This window comes from Plasmopara halstedii, assembly GCF_900000015.1.
Source record: "Plasmopara halstedii genome assembly, contig: Scaffold_3120, whole genome shotgun sequence".
Classification (NCBI taxonomy): domain Eukaryota; phylum Oomycota; class Peronosporomycetes; order Peronosporales; family Peronosporaceae; genus Plasmopara; species Plasmopara halstedii.
This window is the reverse complement of record NW_020190023.1, coordinates 926,011-945,009: the sequence shown is the minus strand read 5'-3', so window position 1 is coordinate 945,009 and position 18,999 is coordinate 926,011. Positions and strand designations below refer to the sequence as shown.

The 18,999-nt window shown below is 43.9% G+C and overlaps 7 protein-coding genes across 7 annotated transcripts; 3 read left to right on the top strand and 4 right to left on the bottom strand.

The window, feature by feature from the left end:
• Positions 1-626: 626 nt before the first annotated feature.
• PHALS_07725 (uncharacterized protein) lies at positions 627-892 on the top strand (the record flags this gene model as incomplete). Its single annotated transcript, XM_024721243.1, has 2 exons — positions 627-670; positions 763-892. The coding sequence occupies 2 exons, from the start codon at positions 627-629 to the stop codon at positions 890-892; spliced, it is 174 nt and encodes a 57-aa protein (XP_024586361.1).
• A 764-nt stretch (positions 893-1,656) lies between these two features.
• PHALS_07724 (uncharacterized protein) lies at positions 1,657-1,930 on the bottom strand (the record flags this gene model as incomplete). Its single annotated transcript, XM_024721242.1, has 2 exons — positions 1,657-1,716; positions 1,766-1,930. The coding sequence occupies 2 exons, from the start codon at positions 1,928-1,930 to the stop codon at positions 1,657-1,659; spliced, it is 225 nt and encodes a 74-aa protein (XP_024586360.1).
• Positions 1,931-7,109: 5,179 nt separating this feature from the next.
• PHALS_07723 (Major facilitator superfamily domain, general substrate transporter) lies at positions 7,110-8,897 on the bottom strand (the record flags this gene model as incomplete). Its single annotated transcript, XM_024721241.1, has 1 exon — positions 7,110-8,897. The coding sequence occupies one exon, from the start codon at positions 8,895-8,897 to the stop codon at positions 7,110-7,112; it is 1,788 nt and encodes a 595-aa protein (XP_024586359.1).
• Positions 8,898-9,103: 206 nt separating this feature from the next.
• On the top strand, positions 9,104-10,033 carry PHALS_07722 (zinc finger protein; the record flags this gene model as incomplete). The annotated part of the gene is made up of 1 exon (XM_024721240.1): positions 9,104-10,033. The coding sequence occupies one exon, from the start codon at positions 9,104-9,106 to the stop codon at positions 10,031-10,033; it is 930 nt and encodes a 309-aa protein (XP_024586358.1).
• A 229-nt stretch (positions 10,034-10,262) lies between these two features.
• Positions 10,263-11,196, bottom strand: PHALS_07721 (-dienoyl-mitochondrial precursor; the record flags this gene model as incomplete). Its single annotated transcript, XM_024721239.1, has 2 exons — positions 10,263-10,625; positions 10,693-11,196. The coding sequence occupies 2 exons, from the start codon at positions 11,194-11,196 to the stop codon at positions 10,263-10,265; spliced, it is 867 nt and encodes a 288-aa protein (XP_024586357.1).
• A 265-nt stretch (positions 11,197-11,461) lies between these two features.
• Positions 11,462-12,796, bottom strand: PHALS_07720 (cytochrome oxidase biogenesis family; the record flags this gene model as incomplete). The annotated part of the gene is made up of 5 exons (XM_024721238.1): positions 11,462-12,055; positions 12,126-12,192; positions 12,257-12,324; positions 12,394-12,518; positions 12,589-12,796. The coding sequence occupies 5 exons, from the start codon at positions 12,794-12,796 to the stop codon at positions 11,462-11,464; spliced, it is 1,062 nt and encodes a 353-aa protein (XP_024586356.1).
• Positions 12,797-15,891: 3,095 nt separating this feature from the next.
• Positions 15,892-16,129, top strand: PHALS_07719 (uncharacterized protein; the record flags this gene model as incomplete). The annotated part of the gene is made up of 2 exons (XM_024721237.1): positions 15,892-15,969; positions 16,049-16,129. 2 exons carry the CDS (start codon positions 15,892-15,894, stop codon positions 16,127-16,129), a joined length of 159 nt encoding a protein of 52 aa, XP_024586355.1.
• Positions 16,130-18,999: the final 2,870 nt, after the last annotated feature.

Genomic DNA, 18,999 nt, shown 5'->3' with positions numbered 1-18,999 from the left:
AGACTTCGTCTCTAAAAGCTAAACACATCGACGTGCGCCTCAAGTTTGTTAAGGACTTGGCTCGTCGCGGCGTCGTTGAGATGCGCTACGTCCGGTCCGAGCTTATGCTTGCGGACTTATTGACAAAGGTGTTTGACCAGCACAAGCTTGCAGAGCTGCGAGCGATCGTGGGGTTGCGTTAGTTATGGCGGCAATGACACGATCGCGAGGAGGGAGTGTTAGAAGAACGGCTAACAGCATACGTTGCGCGATCGAATCTCGGGGTCATAGGACGACGTGATTGCGCACACGATAACGCGACATGATTGCGTCCACGATGACGCGTCATGGTTGCGCCCAGAAAAACGCCATAAGATAGGCTTAGAGGTAGCTCGAAATAGCGAACTAAGGACCTCAAAATACTTACTTCGTCTTTTTTAACATTGCTTCCATCATAATACTGTTTATGTTGATCAGCCAGCAATATGAGTACATACTGAAGAATGTTGCTCCATCCGGGTACGATGGCCAGAAATTTAGCCATGCTGTAGACGGGGTTCCAGCGCATCGAGCTTGGGATCCCCAAGCTAGGATTCAAGCGCAAGAACAAGCACAAAGGCTCATTCTTTGAGAAAGAACCTTTCAATATGAAAAGTCAAGAAGTGATATACCGCGAGTGTTTGCATTGCCAGTGCGACCTCAGCTCTCACACATGTCAATAAAGATAATAAGCTGGATTTTCTGTTCAGGAGCTGCGAACGCTTATTGCCGCAGTTTTGGCAGAAAATCTCTAGGTGCAGTGACCACAACCATCTTCACGAAAATTCTCCATCAGATGCATTTGAACCGAGACGTTCGTGTCTTTATCAAAAAACCGTTAGATTTTGCGCTTAATGAGGAATACGACTCATGAGGTGAGGAGCAGTCAGGGGTCTAGAGGTTGAATATCTACGAGTGATCCAACAGCGTTGGACCTTCGCCATGAAAGCTCTCAGTTGCGGCGCATCTCTGCGGTATTCACTAGCGCAAAGGATGTTGCTCTTTTAAATTGGATTGAGGATCACAGCCCTGAGTTATTGGCCGTGAAATTAATGTCCAAGCTCCGTGAAGCCGTAGGAAGGTCCGAAAATTTCGTGGCCGTCGTTCAATGTGTACAAAGTATAACTGTCAGAACATGCTTAAAGTGTTGTTAAACCGTATTAAATTTTTCAACGGCCTGGACAGCATGGATTGACAAGTCTTTTCAAGACATGTTACATGCGATTTACCCTAGGCATGGCGTGGCTTTAATGTCTCCATCCATCATTCCGAATTCAAGAAGTTGATAGCCATGCACTTCCTTTCTGTAGGGGCTGGAGTGATTAATGAGCGCACTTTTATTATAAAGCGGAAGCGCTTTTGGTTCACATATTTTGATGCGATAGCTTTGATGCAGGACACGGATTTGTCCGATTTTTAATATGCGCTAATTGACTTATATTTGATTTGGTGATGAAGCCAATTACGTAATCCCCAATCTTTGAACGATGTGCGAGGAGGCCCTCCAGTCACCACGCTGCGATATTTCTTAAACATACCATAAAAGAGGCCCATAAAGTTCATGTGAATAACTGCACCACTCTTTGAGCTCAGTGCTTTGCAAGAGCCCTCGTATAATCGCGGTAAGTTCACCGCATTTCAACCCTTTGCAAACTCTTCTTTCGTACGAAGAGGTAAGTATGAGGTGAGACATGCACCCTCCACAACAATACCGTCACTTATTTCATGATGAAATATTAATTTTTACCACAAAACCGCGAATCTTCAACGCACCGCACGATAGGCTCATCTGATCCACAGCAAGCCGTTTATCGTGAAAAGAAGTGACCGTCGAAATAAAGCTACGACCAAACCCTTCTACTTGGCGAATTCTAAATCTCAACTGGTCCGGGACCAAAAGACCACGACACATGACCACATTTATTCGTATCAACCGTCTTTGGCGCAGAAAAGCAGCTTACAGCCTAAATTAAGGGATTCACTAGAGAACCACTGTAGGATCATGATATGCGCCGATTTCGATCGCTTTTCGATCCCATCTCGAGCCCGAAGCTTACTACCGCTTCGGTCTTCGACGTCAATGGCCCTTACAAGGGGAGAAACGTCGCGTTAAGATATTTTCTACTGGGTCGTGGTAAATTGTGCATAGTCATTATATGCTACATGCCACCACTAATTCGGCACAACTAAATGAGATTGCTGCAAAACAAATTGACAAGTTACACTTTACCAGTACCCTGTTCGTGATAGATTCATATTTGCGAGTGGCAGCGACATACATATACATGCAATAGGTACTATGAACGAACGGCTCGTGGGGACGCTAGTTATACAACCAGGCTTGTTTCGCGCACAAATGACATCAAATTGTCGGGTGACGGTGCTATTCAGGCCACGCCCTTCCTATGCACATTTTTTGTCTATAATTGTAACGAGTCGGATGTGGGCATTGAAACACTTGCTAGTACTGGTGAAGTGTTTGCTTTAAAGTAACTGTTGCCAAAAAGCCCCATCGCAAGTCTCTTCGACGAAACTTGCCTTGCGAGCAGATCTTACAAAAATCATGAGCTTCCCTCGATTGACCAGTGTGCTTTCTGAAATGATTATTCAGAAGAAACTTGGCCTAGTCGACTACTTAGACAAATATCAGGCAAATTTTCCGACATGCCTTGGAAAATTTTCTAGAAAATTTTTTAGTGTCGAAAAAAATTCGGCCTTCACAGCACTAGAGAAAGCCTCATGTGCCTCGAATGCAACTTCTCAAACTTGGAGTTGCCATCGCAAGTCATCTGTGATGCGCCAGCCTTTGCCATATGTTATGCTTTACTCCGAGCAGATGACATATGTATTATCTCGATATTGCATTTAAGTGTAGCGGGCTAAAAACGGCAAAACCGAAATCACCAGTTTACGACAATGCGCTCTTTGCAATGAAGTAGTATGTTTTTGTCAAGTACGAAAAGAAGCCGGTTAGCACAAAGTCATGTGTATTTTTTGTAGATCGTGCATCATTGCAAATACGACGTCGCACAAAGACTAACAAGATAACCTTCATATTATGTGGTGAACATCCGAGAAGTTAAGGCTTAAGCCGGTCTGACAAATGCGGCAGTGAATACGCTTTTGCGTTGCTCCAATTATGAAATGTTGCATTCCGCGATGTTGATAATGCTAGTTGATCCGATGATACATAAAGTGCCGGGGCAATGTGTCATGTGGTGCTGAAAATTTTGGGAGGCAATACTTTTAAAATATTAAATGTCGCTTTATCGGATCATTTAGGCGAGTTTTTGTGCCACTGATACTTATCCGAAGGCTTGCTTCTGGTACTTTGGGATCTCAACGCGGAATGCTTTACTCATGATGCGGACCTCGAGTACAGAACACTGTGAGAGAAATCTAATTCTATCGGGCGGCCGCTTAGGAAGCGGAATTTTATGGCAATCTGTACTGATGATCCAAAAAATGTAAGACGAAATTAACATATGATTGCGTGGTTAAACGCGTCAACAGGCTAAGCTTTTGCAACATGCGTCGGCGTCTGGTAGTTTGACAAAGTGTTGGTAATTCTTAAGCGCGAATCATCTCTCGGAAGTCAAAGCCGACGATACTAGCATTGTGGTCATTTGGGATCGTTTGATAAAATGGATTAAGTCAGTGCTTCAAGGGATACCCTTACTGACGAGGATACAGCCAAGCTACGTGTCGACAAATTTTGCCATAATGTGCAAAAACTATTATGATGGATTGAAACCGGCACCATTCAGCGAAGTTATCGAAAAATTTGTTCAAGATGCAAAACACTAGATCAGACAGGCTAACCACTCCCCATCCGTGAATAGATCGCTAGACGGAGCGCGTTTATCGGGTTGTGAAGGTATTCTCCAAGCGTTTTCTCAGAATGACTTTCGTGCTGGAGCGAATTGCTTTTACTCCTTGAGCTACAATGAAAATAAAATCGCTTTTGTCTCCACGTTTACCCCATGTTTATAGATGATTTGGTCAACCTTCGTTTTCCTTTGGCGAGAACTCGGTCGGGAGTAGCAGCCGATATAATCTACTTGTTGGTATAGTTCCGGCCACACATTGAAAAAGAATCAAAGAGTTTATCCCAATGAGACTGAGCGTCATGCGGCAAATGCTATCTGAAATAACAAGAAAGGCGCGGCTTACGCGGGTTACAATCTTTGGGTTATACTCGTACCAAACATTGTTACACACGATTTCAGCCAATACTACCTATAGATCAAAGAAAGCTTTCGACGAGAGACCCCCTTGCGCGATGCTTGGATTTGGTGGAACTTTGATGCATCCGCGTATTTCTACTCTTTGAACAGTAGCAACCCGGACGTCATTGCACGACGCTTCTGAATGTATTAAATTTTCTATGTTTTACAAGCCAGAAGGCATTGATATCAAATACAACATAACAATCGACATTTCTATAAGATTCGCTTCTTTAAAGAAAATAAATATGCCCATTAAGCTCCACGATGTATAGTAAAACTCAGGTCTTTCTCAGATGGCCATAATGCGTCGACTGGGACTCGACGCTTTGCCGCGAACTTCATCTCGTTGACTCTTCTTTGAATCTTAAACATTCATAGCTCTTAAAGCACGCGCATTTCGTGAATGTTTGGTACTCTCACAGATAGGACATCTTGCGAGTACATCTGCGAGAACACAGCACTGCTAGGTAGCCGGGTGATTTTTACTCAGCTTGGCTAAAATCCATTCACCTGGTGGGCTCAGATAGCCATGGACTTGGTGCGGGTTGGAAGGGGTGATCCGCATTAAGCACAACACCAACCATTTCCTAAACAGTTTTTCGGGGGACCCAAGAAGTCAGCGAGCCGAATCTGTGTGAAAGATGGTTACCGTTGCCGTTTTTGGAAGAAAATTTTGCTGTTGACCCCGCTAGCAGATTTTCAAACCAAGAAGAGGATGCTAAACCTGTTTTTTCAATAAGAAGTGAGGTAGTGAACAACAGGCCCGATCAGGTAGTGCAAACACTCGGACATTTACTGTTTGAAAGGTTTTGTGATGAAAGTGCCTTGCTTATATAGCAGTCCCACATTAGAGCCTACTTTGTGCGCAGTCTAGGTTGGAAACCGCTAGCGTAACGTTTGAGACGATAATCGGTCATCTCCGCCTCTCATTTCCCGAAAGAGCAACGTGATCGAAAACTTTTCTCGCTGCACAACTTACAGTTGAGCCAGAGGGAGGGTGTGGAACGCCATCTTCGGTTTGAGTTTGCCAAACTCAAGGCGCGTCGCCGACTTCTTCGGATTGTCGCCCTGCAGCGCATGGCTTTCTTCGAAAGCCTCAACATTTACATGACATCAGCCCGTTTTATCTAGCTTATTGGGAGTACAATTGGACTCTCACCTACTGATGGTTGAACATTTTAAAAAAATATATCACCATCCGCTGACAGTTGATGACTACTTTCGCATTTTATGCACTTGGTTCTGAAGCCGCCGATATAGTTCTTTCTTCACGATAGCCATCGACAGAAGCTTGGTGCAAATTAGATTACAGATACGTAAGCCAACGACACAGATGAAACAATGTCATCCGACGCCGGATTGTCAATATGCGATATCAGTTACAATTGGGTTGCCACGCAGCTGGCACGAAGGAAGCTCTGACTCATAAGGTCACCACATACTGGTGACATCAAGATCGCTAGCAACTTTCCAGATGCTTAATCAAGTGCCTCGCTAGGAAGAGGCACTTTTATTGTTAAACTTCATAAGCGTCACATGTTAGAATAATTGCTCATTTTAAATGAAGCAGAATTATGTTTATTTATAAAGCATTTTATACAGAGTCCCATCGGAGTCATTCATATAATCAGTTCAATTTACACAACGCTCTGTCCGTTGGAAGAAAATCAAAACTTTTTCAGAAGCCAAAGCGAGGATCTGAAATGGTTGGCACGGTTCCGGCGTCGCTTCTAAAATTTCCTTTAAGGAAGAGACGATGACCCTCTTGATGACCTCGATCTTTACGGATGACATGCTTCCCAAAAACGCGTCCGAATAGTTATTCCGTCATGGCCAGGATATACTTGTCTATATTGGCAAATTAGTTGTTTGCGCACTCACGCGAGCTTGGTCTGAAAGTGCTTGATGTAAATGATCATGTCGCTCAGCACGATGATGCTGTTTCTCCGCCCAAATTTTGCGAACAATATCCTCCATCATGTTATTTACGCGTGCCGTCTTCCAGTCTGCGGATGGTCGGCGATTGACGTGTCAGATCCGACTTTGATCACAGTCCACCAAAACTTTGCTGTAAAGCGGGGATCCCGATCCGAAACCAATGCTTACCCGCAAGCCATAGACGCATATATCGTGGATATAGTGCGGGGCTCGTGTTGTCGAACAAAGTAATCTTTGAGAGTTAAGCACATTCATCTAAACAGTGTTTAGATCGAAGTTTCCATAGGTTTCTGCCACTTTAAAGAGATTACGCCCTTCGAGAAGGCCTAGATATCGATACATGGCTTATCTAACAATCTAGTTGAGAAATAAATTAAGACATTACTGCCGACGTGCACTCACATACAGACAAGCTAGTAATAAGCTCAAGCAAGTCTCGCTCAAAGGTTTGAGATTCCTTGTCTACGATAATTACAGTAACACATTCTTCGACAGTGCACTCGGAAACAGATTCTTATACTGACGCGATGTATGGGCGATCTAAAGAAATGTCGGTAGATTGATAAGGTTTGTGTTTCAGATCATAATCATGTACTAAGCTTGTGGAATTGTACGCGTCCTGCCTTAGAAATTACAGTCGACTAGATTTGGCTCTATCGCGTGCTATGGAATCTGAGTCAATCCTCAGTGGTGGCAACACTTTTCGAGGACCGAAATCTATTGTCGAGTCTTTAGCGGTGTTTCGCCATATCGGAGCGCATTTTAGTCTATATGAGTGTGTCTTTAGATCACAATAGGCGAACATGCTAATCACAAATGAAATATGATGCACGTGGATAGTTGTTGGAGCCGGTAGATCAAGTTTAATATATTTAGTCATGCCGTGTAATGAAGGCTGATCACATACAATTACAATCTATTTCTCTATTCCTTACAGCCGCCAGTGATAATCCAGCATCGAGTGCTTTCGAAAATACCCAACAAGTTCGTCAAAATTGCCCACACGAGCGCAAAAGATAGATATGATATCGTAAACAAACCCATACGTCGACTGCTTCCACCTGCTCGTTTTAAAGCCTGAGTCTCAGCCTTTTGACGAGGCAGTAAAGGAAGGAACAACAACGACAGTAGTTTCATCACGTACGAAATCAGGATGGTGATGGTCACGTCGCGTCGCACCTCATAAGTATCATTCAATATGTCGTCATTATACACCTTGAAAGCTGCGTTTACGTTTTTTGTCAGGGTCAAAGCAAAAGGTCCACCTAAGTTACTCACTGTGGTCAAAAGGCCATAAATCGCTCCTTCATTACCATGTCCAGCTAGCTCCACGACCACATACGTAGAAATGATGAAGCTAACGGATTCCGGTACTGCCTCTACAATCGGTACACCGAGCCAAAACCACTGTTTTCGCACAATATTCCACGTCACTAGCATGGTACACACAGCATCAAGTGCAAGCACACAGAACATGGTGACTACATGCATCGTCCGCCAATTCCAATGTAGTCCATACTTTCCTGTTAACGCCAGTGTGACCACAGTCACAAAGCTACCGAATATACTGCTTAGACTTAAATTGAAACTTGTAGCATGCACCCAGTACGATGTCATCGGATCTTGTGCTACATATGTAAATCCACTAAATACTCCAGATAGAAAGCTGAAGGCAATTACCTGATAGATAGCACGCGTTTGAACAGCGTCCCAAAGATCGCCAATATACTTTTTCAGCATTGGTCGCTCCTTCACAACTTCTTCGCGCACAAACATCCACGTCATTGGAATCACAGGGAGACAAAATATTGCTAAAAGCAGCATCGTGTCCGGAAACGAAAGTCCAAAATCAAAACTACCACCATAATCGGGCAAGCTTAATCCAAACCCTGTAATGATTTGCGCCACTATATTAAACAATGATCGCACCGTGTAAATCGCTGTTTGAATGCGTCCTCGTGTTTCTTCAGGTTCTCGTTGAGCATACTCGACCACCACTGCATCTGCAGCAACGTCTGCGAAAAGGTATCCTAGGGTAGCAAACATCATGAGCACAATGTACCTGGCTCCACTACTTGGTGCATCTCTGTTAAGTGACTGCACCATCTCAACCGAATAGTCCGCTGGTTTGATTTTTCGCATTTCCGGATCTGGAAAATACGGATCTTCTAATCGAGAACTAGCCATTACCAAAAGACACAAAACTGTCACAGTCCACCCCAGAACCATATAAGGTCGACGTCTGTATCCAAAAAGAGGTAAGCAATCGGAAAGGATGCCAATGAACACTTTGAAGCTCCAAGGAATTGATAGTAGAGCTCGCGCCGACGTTGTGGCTGTACCTTCCATGTTAAGATAGTAAGTCAGAAAAGGAGTGATAGTGCTGGGCAGAACGCCATACACTAGCCCCACAGCTGCATATTGAGCAATGAGACCAACACTCTCTGCTGATAGAAGTCGTGGAGCAGATCCCTGACGAAGCGCACCATTGGACGTCAAGGATGTTTTGCTGTCGTCCCGTATCATCTTGACTTTCTCCTTGGTACAAGTTTGCCGTGTCGATGTCTGAAGTGATGATGGAGGTGAGTGGTCATCGCACGTTGCACCCTGTCGCAGCGAAAAGTTTTCATCCATGTGTTCTAGATCTACATCGTCTTCCTCATTTGTTGTCGTTGACAGCTCATGCTCGTCAGAGGAACCCTCGTCCCGCATAATTGTTTAATTCTGACTAGATGTAGCCATAGACCACAAAGTTATGTATACTCCACAAATATCTGGATATACACTGTATATCATCTTATCATGTTTTCGGTGTGAGACCTTGAAGTCGCATCGAATTCAAGAGGTTCTAGTCCTCATGACAGCAACCTCTGCCGTTTAGCTTATAAAGTAAATTTCATCAGTACCTTAGCATTACCATGGCAGCTTCGTTTCCTCAAGCAGCTAAGACAAGTTTCTATGCACTGGTCTCGTGCTGTTTCCAGCCACCACACACGTTTGAACATACCGATGCGTTTACCAACACGATGCAAAAGAGACATCAGCGCCATGTGATTTCAAGCGGAAATGCCTTGACTAGCGCTATCTTGTCTAACCATCAGAGTCCACCACGATGGGTGAAGGATGAATTTGTTGAAGCCTGTATGCACTGCAACGTCGAATTTGATCTGCTTAAGCGTAAGCACCATTGTCGTGGATGCGGTCTCGTGTACTGTGACCGCTGCACTTCCACTTTTGATCGTGTGGTCAAGTTTGAGTTTATGGAACCCGTACGTCTCTGTACCACATGTGCTACCATGGCTAAGATAGAAAATGTTTTTCATGAAAAATATTTGCCTCTTCTAGAAGACGGTGACTTGTTTAAGAAGAATGGAGTGCTGCGGAAGAAACATGTTTTTCTTCAATATGTGCGTGCAAAAAACATTTTTCAATACCAAAAGCTCAATATCGAGACGAGAGCATGCGAAGGCGATATTAAGGCCATTTTACTAGATGAAATAACAGATGTACGTGAGGTGGATGGAAACCAGGACGAGTCGAATTTGGGAGTAATTCTTGTTGTCGGCTCTCAAGAGCATAAATTTGATGCCACAACAGCTATAAAGAAGAAACAATGGATCGAGGCGATAGCCAGCGCTCTTCGTGTGCGTAATGCAATATTGGCAACAGAACGAGAGAAGCGCTCGGAACAGCTAGAGATAGAAAACGAAGAGATCCGGAAAGTATCCGGGATCCTGCAGCTGACTGAGGAGCGTCGCGCCATTTTTCATGAAGATCGTATGCTACGACGCGCCGTTATACGCGAGCAGCTACGTGTCAAGTACAATCTCGCAACAGCAGCGTCGTAATTGCTCTAGCAATGAAGCAGCTAAATTCAGCTGATGCTGCTTGTGTGCTTTGCCTTTCATAACAGCTCCAGTTCATCAAAATCGTCACCTTATCATAATACATATCAAATCAGTCAGCTTAAAAGCCCTCTCTCCCTTTATCTCGGTAACGGCACATGTTGTATGAATATGATGAGCCAGTCGCATTTATTGTCAGAGTGAAATGTCAAGACTCGAACAACTATAATACCTATTTCTTGCTTTCAGCGTTTGAGTTGCGAATAATGGACTCGAGATCATCCCACTTTTCCTGGCTGATTCCACCGAACATGTTGAATTCACCAGCGTTCGACACTGTCTCTCCACCATCAAATCGAATGATCTCACCATTGAGCCAACTGGCGTAATCGCTCGTCATGTAGGACGCCAAATTCGCCAGCTCATCCACCTCACCAAAGCGTTTTAGAGGGTTGTTTTGAATCATTACTTCCTCAAAAGCTCCTGATGGATCAAGTCGATCAAAAGCGCCTTTTGTCTTAATCGGACCAGGAGCAATACCCACAAAGCGAATGCCGTACTTGCCCCATTCCACTGCCAGTGACTTAATCATAGCCTACAGGATACAACAAGTCAGCATTATCACTGTAGTAAATCAAGTGGAAACTATTATCTCCACATACACTGACACCAGCCTTCGCTGCAGCAGAGGGTACGACATAGCCTGAACCTGTCTCGGCGTATGTGGTTGTAATGTTAAGAAAGACGCCTCCTTTCTCGTGCTGAATCATGCGTTTACCAGCATCCAGTGTTACATTAGCCGTACCCTTGAGTACAATATCAACAATAGTTCCAAAGCCTTTGGCATTTAGCCTTTCAAAAGGCGAAATGAAATTACCCGCTGCGTTGTTGACAACGATGGTAGGGACGCCGGCCTGATCATCCAGTTCGTCTAACGCCCTCTTGACCTGCTCAGGATCACGGACGTCACCCGTGAGTGGTAACACTGTATTACCCGTAATCTTCTGAATTTCACTCGCCGCCAAATCGACGACGCCTTTCTTGCGGCTCATGATGGCGACAGTAGCTCCTAGATCCGATAATTTAGTAGCGATACCCTTACCCAACCCAGTACCGCCGCCTGTTACTAAAGCCACCTTTCCCTCAAAACTACCTTTGGGTAGCATGGTACTTAGTACAGGTGTCGTTCGTGGCTTTGCTGTGCTTTTGCAGCGTGAAATTGATGCCGAGGAAGCAGAGATGAATGAGGAGGATACGCGCTTGGTCAACATCGGGCTTGAAAATCTTGAAGGGTTACGTCGTGTGTTTCTAGAGAAATACGTAAATTTAACTTTTTAATGTGTGCCTAATATTTTCTCGGTAATAACATCATTTTTGTTGCAAAAGATCAAATGTCAAAATTTCAGTTTTAATACAAACTTCTTTTGACTTCTAGTGCTGCTGCTGTTCGAAGGGTACAATATTTATAACCGTTGCACCTTCGGTAGCATCCGATGTCATTTTAAGTGCAGCAGCCGGTGACTGAGCTTCCACAATTCGAGGTTTTAGCCCAATACGTCGGCGAAAGTTGTTGTTGCTCATAGCGATGATCTGTGCCATGGACGACCACGATGCTCCAAGCCAGTAGAAGAAAACACCTTGTGGTAAATTCGCAATTATTGGGACAGCGAGGATTGTGATATATTGTCCTCCTTGTAGCAATGTCGTCCACAAGCCACTTTTAGTCCGCAGAGATAGCTCCAAGTTGGCGTAAGTTGATGTTGCGGCGAGGATAGGTAAGACGTATGTACTGTCCGTCTCTATCAAATTCATCCAGACTGAAAACCCACCAGAGTCAAATCCTGCAAAGTTTCCGGACCGTACCATATCGCGGGCACTATATGCCATGAGGGTGAAAAGGGGGATGTATGCAACGGACCCCACGATAGTCTGGATAGGACGCGTGTTGTACTTCTTCATTACTGCTTTTACACCTTGTCGTCCAAGTAAAATAGCGTTTATGTGTCCTTTATGGTCCGAAGTCGGCTACAGCATAATCAACAGCATGAGAATTTAGCGCACTCGCATAACTATCTGTCACTGCGCAGTAGCTTACAATGAATGTACGAGCGTACTTGTAAGCTGAATACAATTTCATGAAATCTGGTCTTGCTTGTAATAACCTGCACTCAATCATAAACAATCAGCATTACTTAAGACTCAATAAACAATATCATTAGATCGTGCCTTTGCATAGCTTGAATTTGTAACACGTAGAATGGAAAGATGGTAGCTCGCAGTGTCACACCAGAGAGCTGCATGCAGCAACACCGCTGTCAGCATGCAATCTTCTTCGATTTTTGATAATTTTTTTAACTTCGTACTAATAATGTGGCCCACCAAGGAAGCCCCGTGGTCGTGTGCACTGCTTCTAGTACTGACTGCACGCCCTGTACAACACCCCACGGCTCGTGACCAGTGCTGCTGTTGGCAACTGAACCTGTAATATCTGCATACAGACAGACAGACATGTTAGCCTATACAATATAGCAGCAGCTGTAAAGTAGCTAAATTTTTACCAGTGATTTGTCCTTCTGTCATCGTCAGCTCTAGTTTTGGTGAGATACCAGACGTGGAAAACTTCCGATTTGAAATGGAAAGCGATTGCAAAGCGGGAAAAAACAAGCGCGCATTTTTACTGCGAGATAAGGTATGGGTGCTAGATAGCAGCGGCTTGTTCGCTCTCAGCGCGCCCCCAAGTATCACCTTCCGCAGTTGAGCGTTCATTAGCAGGACAATGTGTAGTGTGGACCACTTAACGTTATGTTTAGTCGATGCAAGTTAAATTTGTGTGTCGTCAAGTATTTACTGTTTCTTATTTTAAAACTATCTCTCCTTTCTGCCGCGGCTAGCAACCAATGCCCGTGCCAATTCCGCATAATTCCTGTTGTACACGTGTACTCCCGACACCAGGACTTCCGTAATTCCTACGAAAATCCATGTGTCATGTGGATTCTGTTTAACTGCATTGTATTGTATTGTAATTATTACAATTGAATTTAATATGTAGGGTAAATTACAGTACTTGCCCTGTAATATCTTCCCCACACTGCACTGGAGTTCAAATTTATTTTTACTTTTCATGACACTGCGCAGACATGACCGCTCCACGAGCAACCAATAAACCTACAATTCCGCTTCAATATTTGCATTTTACCGCACTTGCTCTTCTGAGCATACTGCGCCGGTAGTCCGTGTCCGTGCACTTGATTAAATGGCGCAACGAGCCCTGCCAATAGCACGACCTCGCGCCTGACGCGCTTGGAAGAAATGCTTGATGAGAGTGCCAGGGTAATCTCTGGATAGAGCGGTCCCAGTGCATTTCGAGTCCTGACCAGACAATTTCGCCCTCACTCGGCGATACACAATCTCTCCCTTCCTCAAGGAGAAGGAGCAAACTGCGAGTAGCCTCCTTGCTGCATTTTTGGCACAATTGAACTCAACCATGTTAATCAGATCCCGTGTCTATTTTGCTGGTGGAATTTCTTTCGACGTTCCGCCGTGAAAACCACGGCAAAGAGCAGCTCGGTGCCAAGAAACTGGACCAGGTTGAAGAATCCCAGCTTACTACATTGCAAGCGCAAGCCTTGCCAACTCTTGCCCAAATGGCGTCGTGAAAGCTATCCGAAGTCTTTCGGCGCTCTGGTGCTCAACGTGCCGATGAGTGTGAGCCTTTCGTTAAAACACAGAGGGATACGAGCGCAAGAAAGCTTCCCCAGAGCGCCTTCTCTACCCACAGGCCATCGCTCCCCGTAGTGCTTGGGGTAGCTTCGGTTGGGAAACTCGTATCCTCCATTCAGCATGCACTTTGAGCACTTAAAGCTGATGGAAGTGCCGCTGCGTGAACGGCTTATTCGGTCACTGGGCAAGGGTAAAGTGTTAAGGCTTTACAAATCTGCTTCAGCGAAGCGAATGTCCGCTTAGACCGCCGTCCTTGGTTAATTTTGCAATGTATATAGCACAACGCTGATATAAATTCTCAAGCATTTGTTGTCTACAGCTCGGGGTGTCTTCATTCGATAGCTACTGACCAAGGGTCGCATGCACCGCAATATCAGCCGCCTCATCTAAGTAGGAAACGAGCTGTGACGGGCAACTCCGCCTCTCCCTCAAAGAAGATAAAGACCGCGGGTACGCCAGGACGTAAGGGACTATGGAATCAGAGCAGTATTACCAAAATTGCACTTCAAGCTCACAAGATTTTTCAGGCGAGAAAAATTCGCTTCATCATGTCTCGGTAACAGCCTTGGTGTATCTGATGGTTTGCCGAACAATCTATATCAAAATGGATTGCCATTTGCTCATCGATCATTACTGGTGGCGGTCAACCCTGCCGCAGCTGGTTCTCGCGACCTCTGTCGGTTGCGGCGATTAATCGATTCTCTCCGAGAGTCACGGCGTGCGTCCAAAGGATGAGATGGTTGAGATGCCGGATTCGATGTCAGAAGACTAAGCTTCATCATTGCACTGCCTGGCTTGAGACACCATTGCAACATCGCGTTGGTGCAGATCATAGATCAGGTAGATAGATGGTAGACATATCGCTCTGTCAATAGGATACCTTTATATGCTCGCCTGGCTTCTGACATCAGGATCGGGAAAAAACTTAAATAAGCCCACATAGAATATTGGGCGTGCTTGCATTCGCTTTGGGATATTCAGAGTGTAACAAGATTCATTTTCGATAACCGTGAGCAGTTCGATGTAGCGCGGATGTTTCAGAACGCATACACTGACTGTATACGTGGGTTATGTGCATTTAATAAGAGCTCTAGCCCTGCAACATGCTCCAAATCTGCCTGCCTCTGGCATTGACGTGTTGCTTTTGTTTGGCTTAAATTTCAATCATAGCGTCGCGCACCCTGCGCATGATGCTCAATTTTAGTGCCTTAAATACACTTATTTTGCTACGCAGAGTAGCCTACCTGACATCAGCAAGTCGATCTTGATCGACACCCTCTCCCCCGATAGAAGCAAAGCCACTTCTTGGCGGTGTCAAAAGGAACACGGGCTTCAACAAACCATTTTTGTAAATCGAGTGAATATTTCAAGGCATTTAATGAATTATTCAACACAAACTCAATTAAGTGGGAGCATCACGCTCCAGCACCACCGTTTCTTCGCGCAAGCGCTAACTACTTTTGGATCTGTATTGGTGACGAAACTGAAGTGCCTCTGTCGTTTGAAGTGGATGGCGTAGGCCAATCACTTCTGATGGGTACTTACTACAGAAGATGAGGTTATATTTTTTCCATGTCCAAGCTCCGTACGCCCAAGATCTTGTATAGGGTCAAGTTGAGGTTCAACCTCAGTGCCCAATCGATTTATACAGATTCATATGAAATCAAGGTTTTATGAGTATAACCTTTTGAGGTGTTTTGCATGTAGTCAGGAATCATTAACTCATTATAATTGAGAAGCACGTTTGCCTCCAAGTCTCAAGTTCCTTTCCTTCCCACTATGCCGAGTATCGCTTCCTCCTCGCACAAGCGTGTGTGATGTATTGAAGGGCTGTTGGGTACAGCGACCTCTTTCAAAAGCAAAACATGTTTATAGATGTTACCATCTGAAGTTTGTCATAACTCGAAGTTATATATAGTTGTAAAAAGGTACAAGCTAGTAGATTGGCTCTCGGTGCGGCCTGTAAGGTGGCCAGTGAAAACAAGTTTTGTGTCAGTGAGTTTCGACTCTGAAAAGCAAAGCTTCCTCTGTGTGAGATGGTCGGAAAATAAAATTGCAAGCAGTTCACGTGTCATACTAACGTAATCTCTAAGGATAGGACATCGTACAATGTTTTGCCACTGCCCTTACCAAGCTAAAGGATGATGAAATCTACGATAGCAATAGACCCTATGCCTTTAAGCTTCGCTATAAGTCTGAAGGAGAACAGCAAGCAACGGGTAAGTATCCATTCACATCATCGGCGGCTAGTTTCCATCCTCCTGAGTGAAGCCGCAAGGGTGATGACTTATGTGATAGATGAGCTCAAATTTGCAGCATCCTATGCCTCGATCATTGACCAATAATGCTGCTATGAAGACGCTTAAGATCTATGGGTAATTGTTTACGAAGACCCTTGCTGTCTTCAATATCAGCCCATATGTAAGGTGTTCAGGTATAATAAAGCAGAAATCACTATCAAGGTGTTAAAAGTTTTTGAAATTTACGATCGTCGGATCAGTGAAAGCTCAATGTTGCCACCGTCGCAAATAGTATTAGCTCTGATATAAGCATTTGCCCTGGACGCACAGCCCAAGGCGAAGTGGGTGAAGGCTGTGTTGAAAGACTAACAAGACTAAAGAGCTGTATTCGTAGTAATATGGTGGTAAAAATGTTTGCCAGAGTACAATGAATTATCGAAGCTGACCAGGACGTGAAAAATGTTTTCCAATGGTAGCCATTATTTCTCAATTTCTTTTTCTAGCCTTGTCAATTAATTTCGTGACTATTTCGCCAACTGTACAAAAAATCACTTCTGATATTACTAGCCGATCAAAAACAGTGGGAAAACGGAGAACTTGGCGCTTTCAGGCTTGCCCACCCCAGAGTTGCTCGTGTGTGTGCAATTTTCAGAAGTTTAAGTAGGATTCAGGTCTTAAGTTATCTCTTGAACCAAATTTTGACTGCTCAAAAGATTGCAGCGGCACGACGTGGTCAAAACTAGTATTCTAATATCTGGTTACTGACAAATCCTTGATTTCCCATTGGCAATTTTCATGTATAAGACCGTGAGATAGCTGCAGATTTGACAAACAGCCGACAAACCTGAAGCCATTTTTTATACATATCTATCGAGATCAAAGCGTGCTCTTTCACTTCCGTCTGCCAGTGTCTCGAAAGCTCGTCTTACTAAAATAAATATGCCTCGGATAGCAAAACTAAATCTAGCCGTTTCACATATAGCTTTTTGTAAATTTGAGAATTCAGTGATTCTTCACCTCTTTCCACAACGCAGCTCTAAGACAGTGTAACAGTGCGTCACCGTAAGCATCGGTGACATAATCCGCGGGTGGATACGTGCGTTTTACGCATATTTTGGTTACAAACCTCCACACAGCTGTAGCACCTTGGTTTGCTTCGGCGAATATTTAATTTACGTTTCACTGATGAGTCAAATGTAGAATAAAAAAAGGTATTTGTACTGTGTTTTGAATGAAAAAGGTTACCCTCTATGCCAAACACTTACTGGCATGTGTTTAGCCGTTCATTCGACTGCCTCGGTTCGCACGCGCTGGTCTACGTCCATGGTTCATGCATTCTCTCCACAACGCAAAAATGAATGACCAATGCCATCCACCGACCTTAGACAAAGAGTAAGATTTCCGGATGAACAAGTTAAAGTGCACGTTTGTCGTGATTAGTATTATGCACCGTACTTATCAAATAAAAACCAAACAAAAATCACAATTTCTATTTCTTGGCCACTTTATTTCAAAATCTCAGCAACGAAAAACTATAATAGACTGCTCTCGAAACTTGAGCGATTTACCACGGTATTCAGAAACGTTTTTTTCGAATATGAAGATTTTCGCCCACCGACCCTTCCAACCAAGGCTAAATTGATTTTCAGCAGCGAAGTAAACGTGAACGAGACAATGCTGATAGCAAAAACCGCTGTGTCCGGCGAGAGGTGTTATTGGTGCTGCATATCACAACCGTGGGTCCCATTTCCAAGATTTGACGCCTTGAAGCAGCTGCACACCAAGAGAAATTTAAATTGAACAAGGCAACGCAACTTACATTGCCGACTGATTAACGAAGTGTTGGATTTCTAACATTCAAAGATAATTTTGGGAGGAAAACATCTGAATTGTATCGTATCATGACATGGGGTACACTTTCTAAAGCTATCATCATTTGTTTTCACTCGTCACTTGGTAAATTTGACGTTGAACTGACTTGCTCATTTTTGGTATGATCGTTTATACATCCTATAGTTTGATCCGACAGAAGCAGAATTTTAAGAAGCGCTGTCATTATTTTGAAGTACTTGATGTCTTCGACATTCTACCCTGCCATTTATCTTCGTTGAGGAAAAGCTTTCGATGTTGTTGACTCGAAAACAAATTAAATATTGCTCAGAAGTTTGAGGTCAGCCGTTCTGACATTACTATTATTACACTTTTCTCGACCGGTATTCACCATAAGAACAAAAAAAGTACCTAACGCAGCTATCCCGTGTATGTACGTTAAAATTTCAAATTAGCAGAATCTGAAGAGATGTTAAATCCTAAAAGCAGGAAGAGTTCATCGCTGCACAAGTTGCTGAACATTGGGAAATTGGCAAACCTGTAACGAAGTTACACATACCCTGGTACAGATGTGTGTGTCACACCAGATGGGCATGGCGTGACCACACCCAAACAAGAATACGATACGGGGCTGAATAGCCAGTAGTTATGCATGTATTTAAATTTACTATACATATTTAGGAAAATCTATGCATTTAAAATTGGTCGGCTTTGCCGCAGATAAAGATAAATAAAGTCAGTTTTGAGTTTAAACCGTAGAATTAATTTGCTTTGGGTGAAGGTTGTAATTATTCTAGAAGTAAGCGGATTGCGATCCGCTAACCTCGTACTTGTTCTAAGTATAAGACGAAAGGTCGTTGACCTAATTTACGCTTCCTCTAAGCGCAAAGCTACGGCAGCCCCGCTGCACTTGGAAGCACTCGTAGTCAATCTAGACCTGAGTCGTTTAGACTGATCCTCTGTGAGGATAAAAAACAATTTTTCCCAGGGCATGCAAAAGTGACTTCAACCCTGAACCCAGGCTAATTAACTCTCCCGTTTGAAATGTAAGCTGTACTTCTCGGTTTGATTTGCGCTAGATCTAAATCTACAGGTTCTCCTATCTCCATAAAAAACCTTGTTAGATGTAGAACTACTGGCTGTTTCAGCCACGTACTGACTTATCGCTTAAGTATAGCT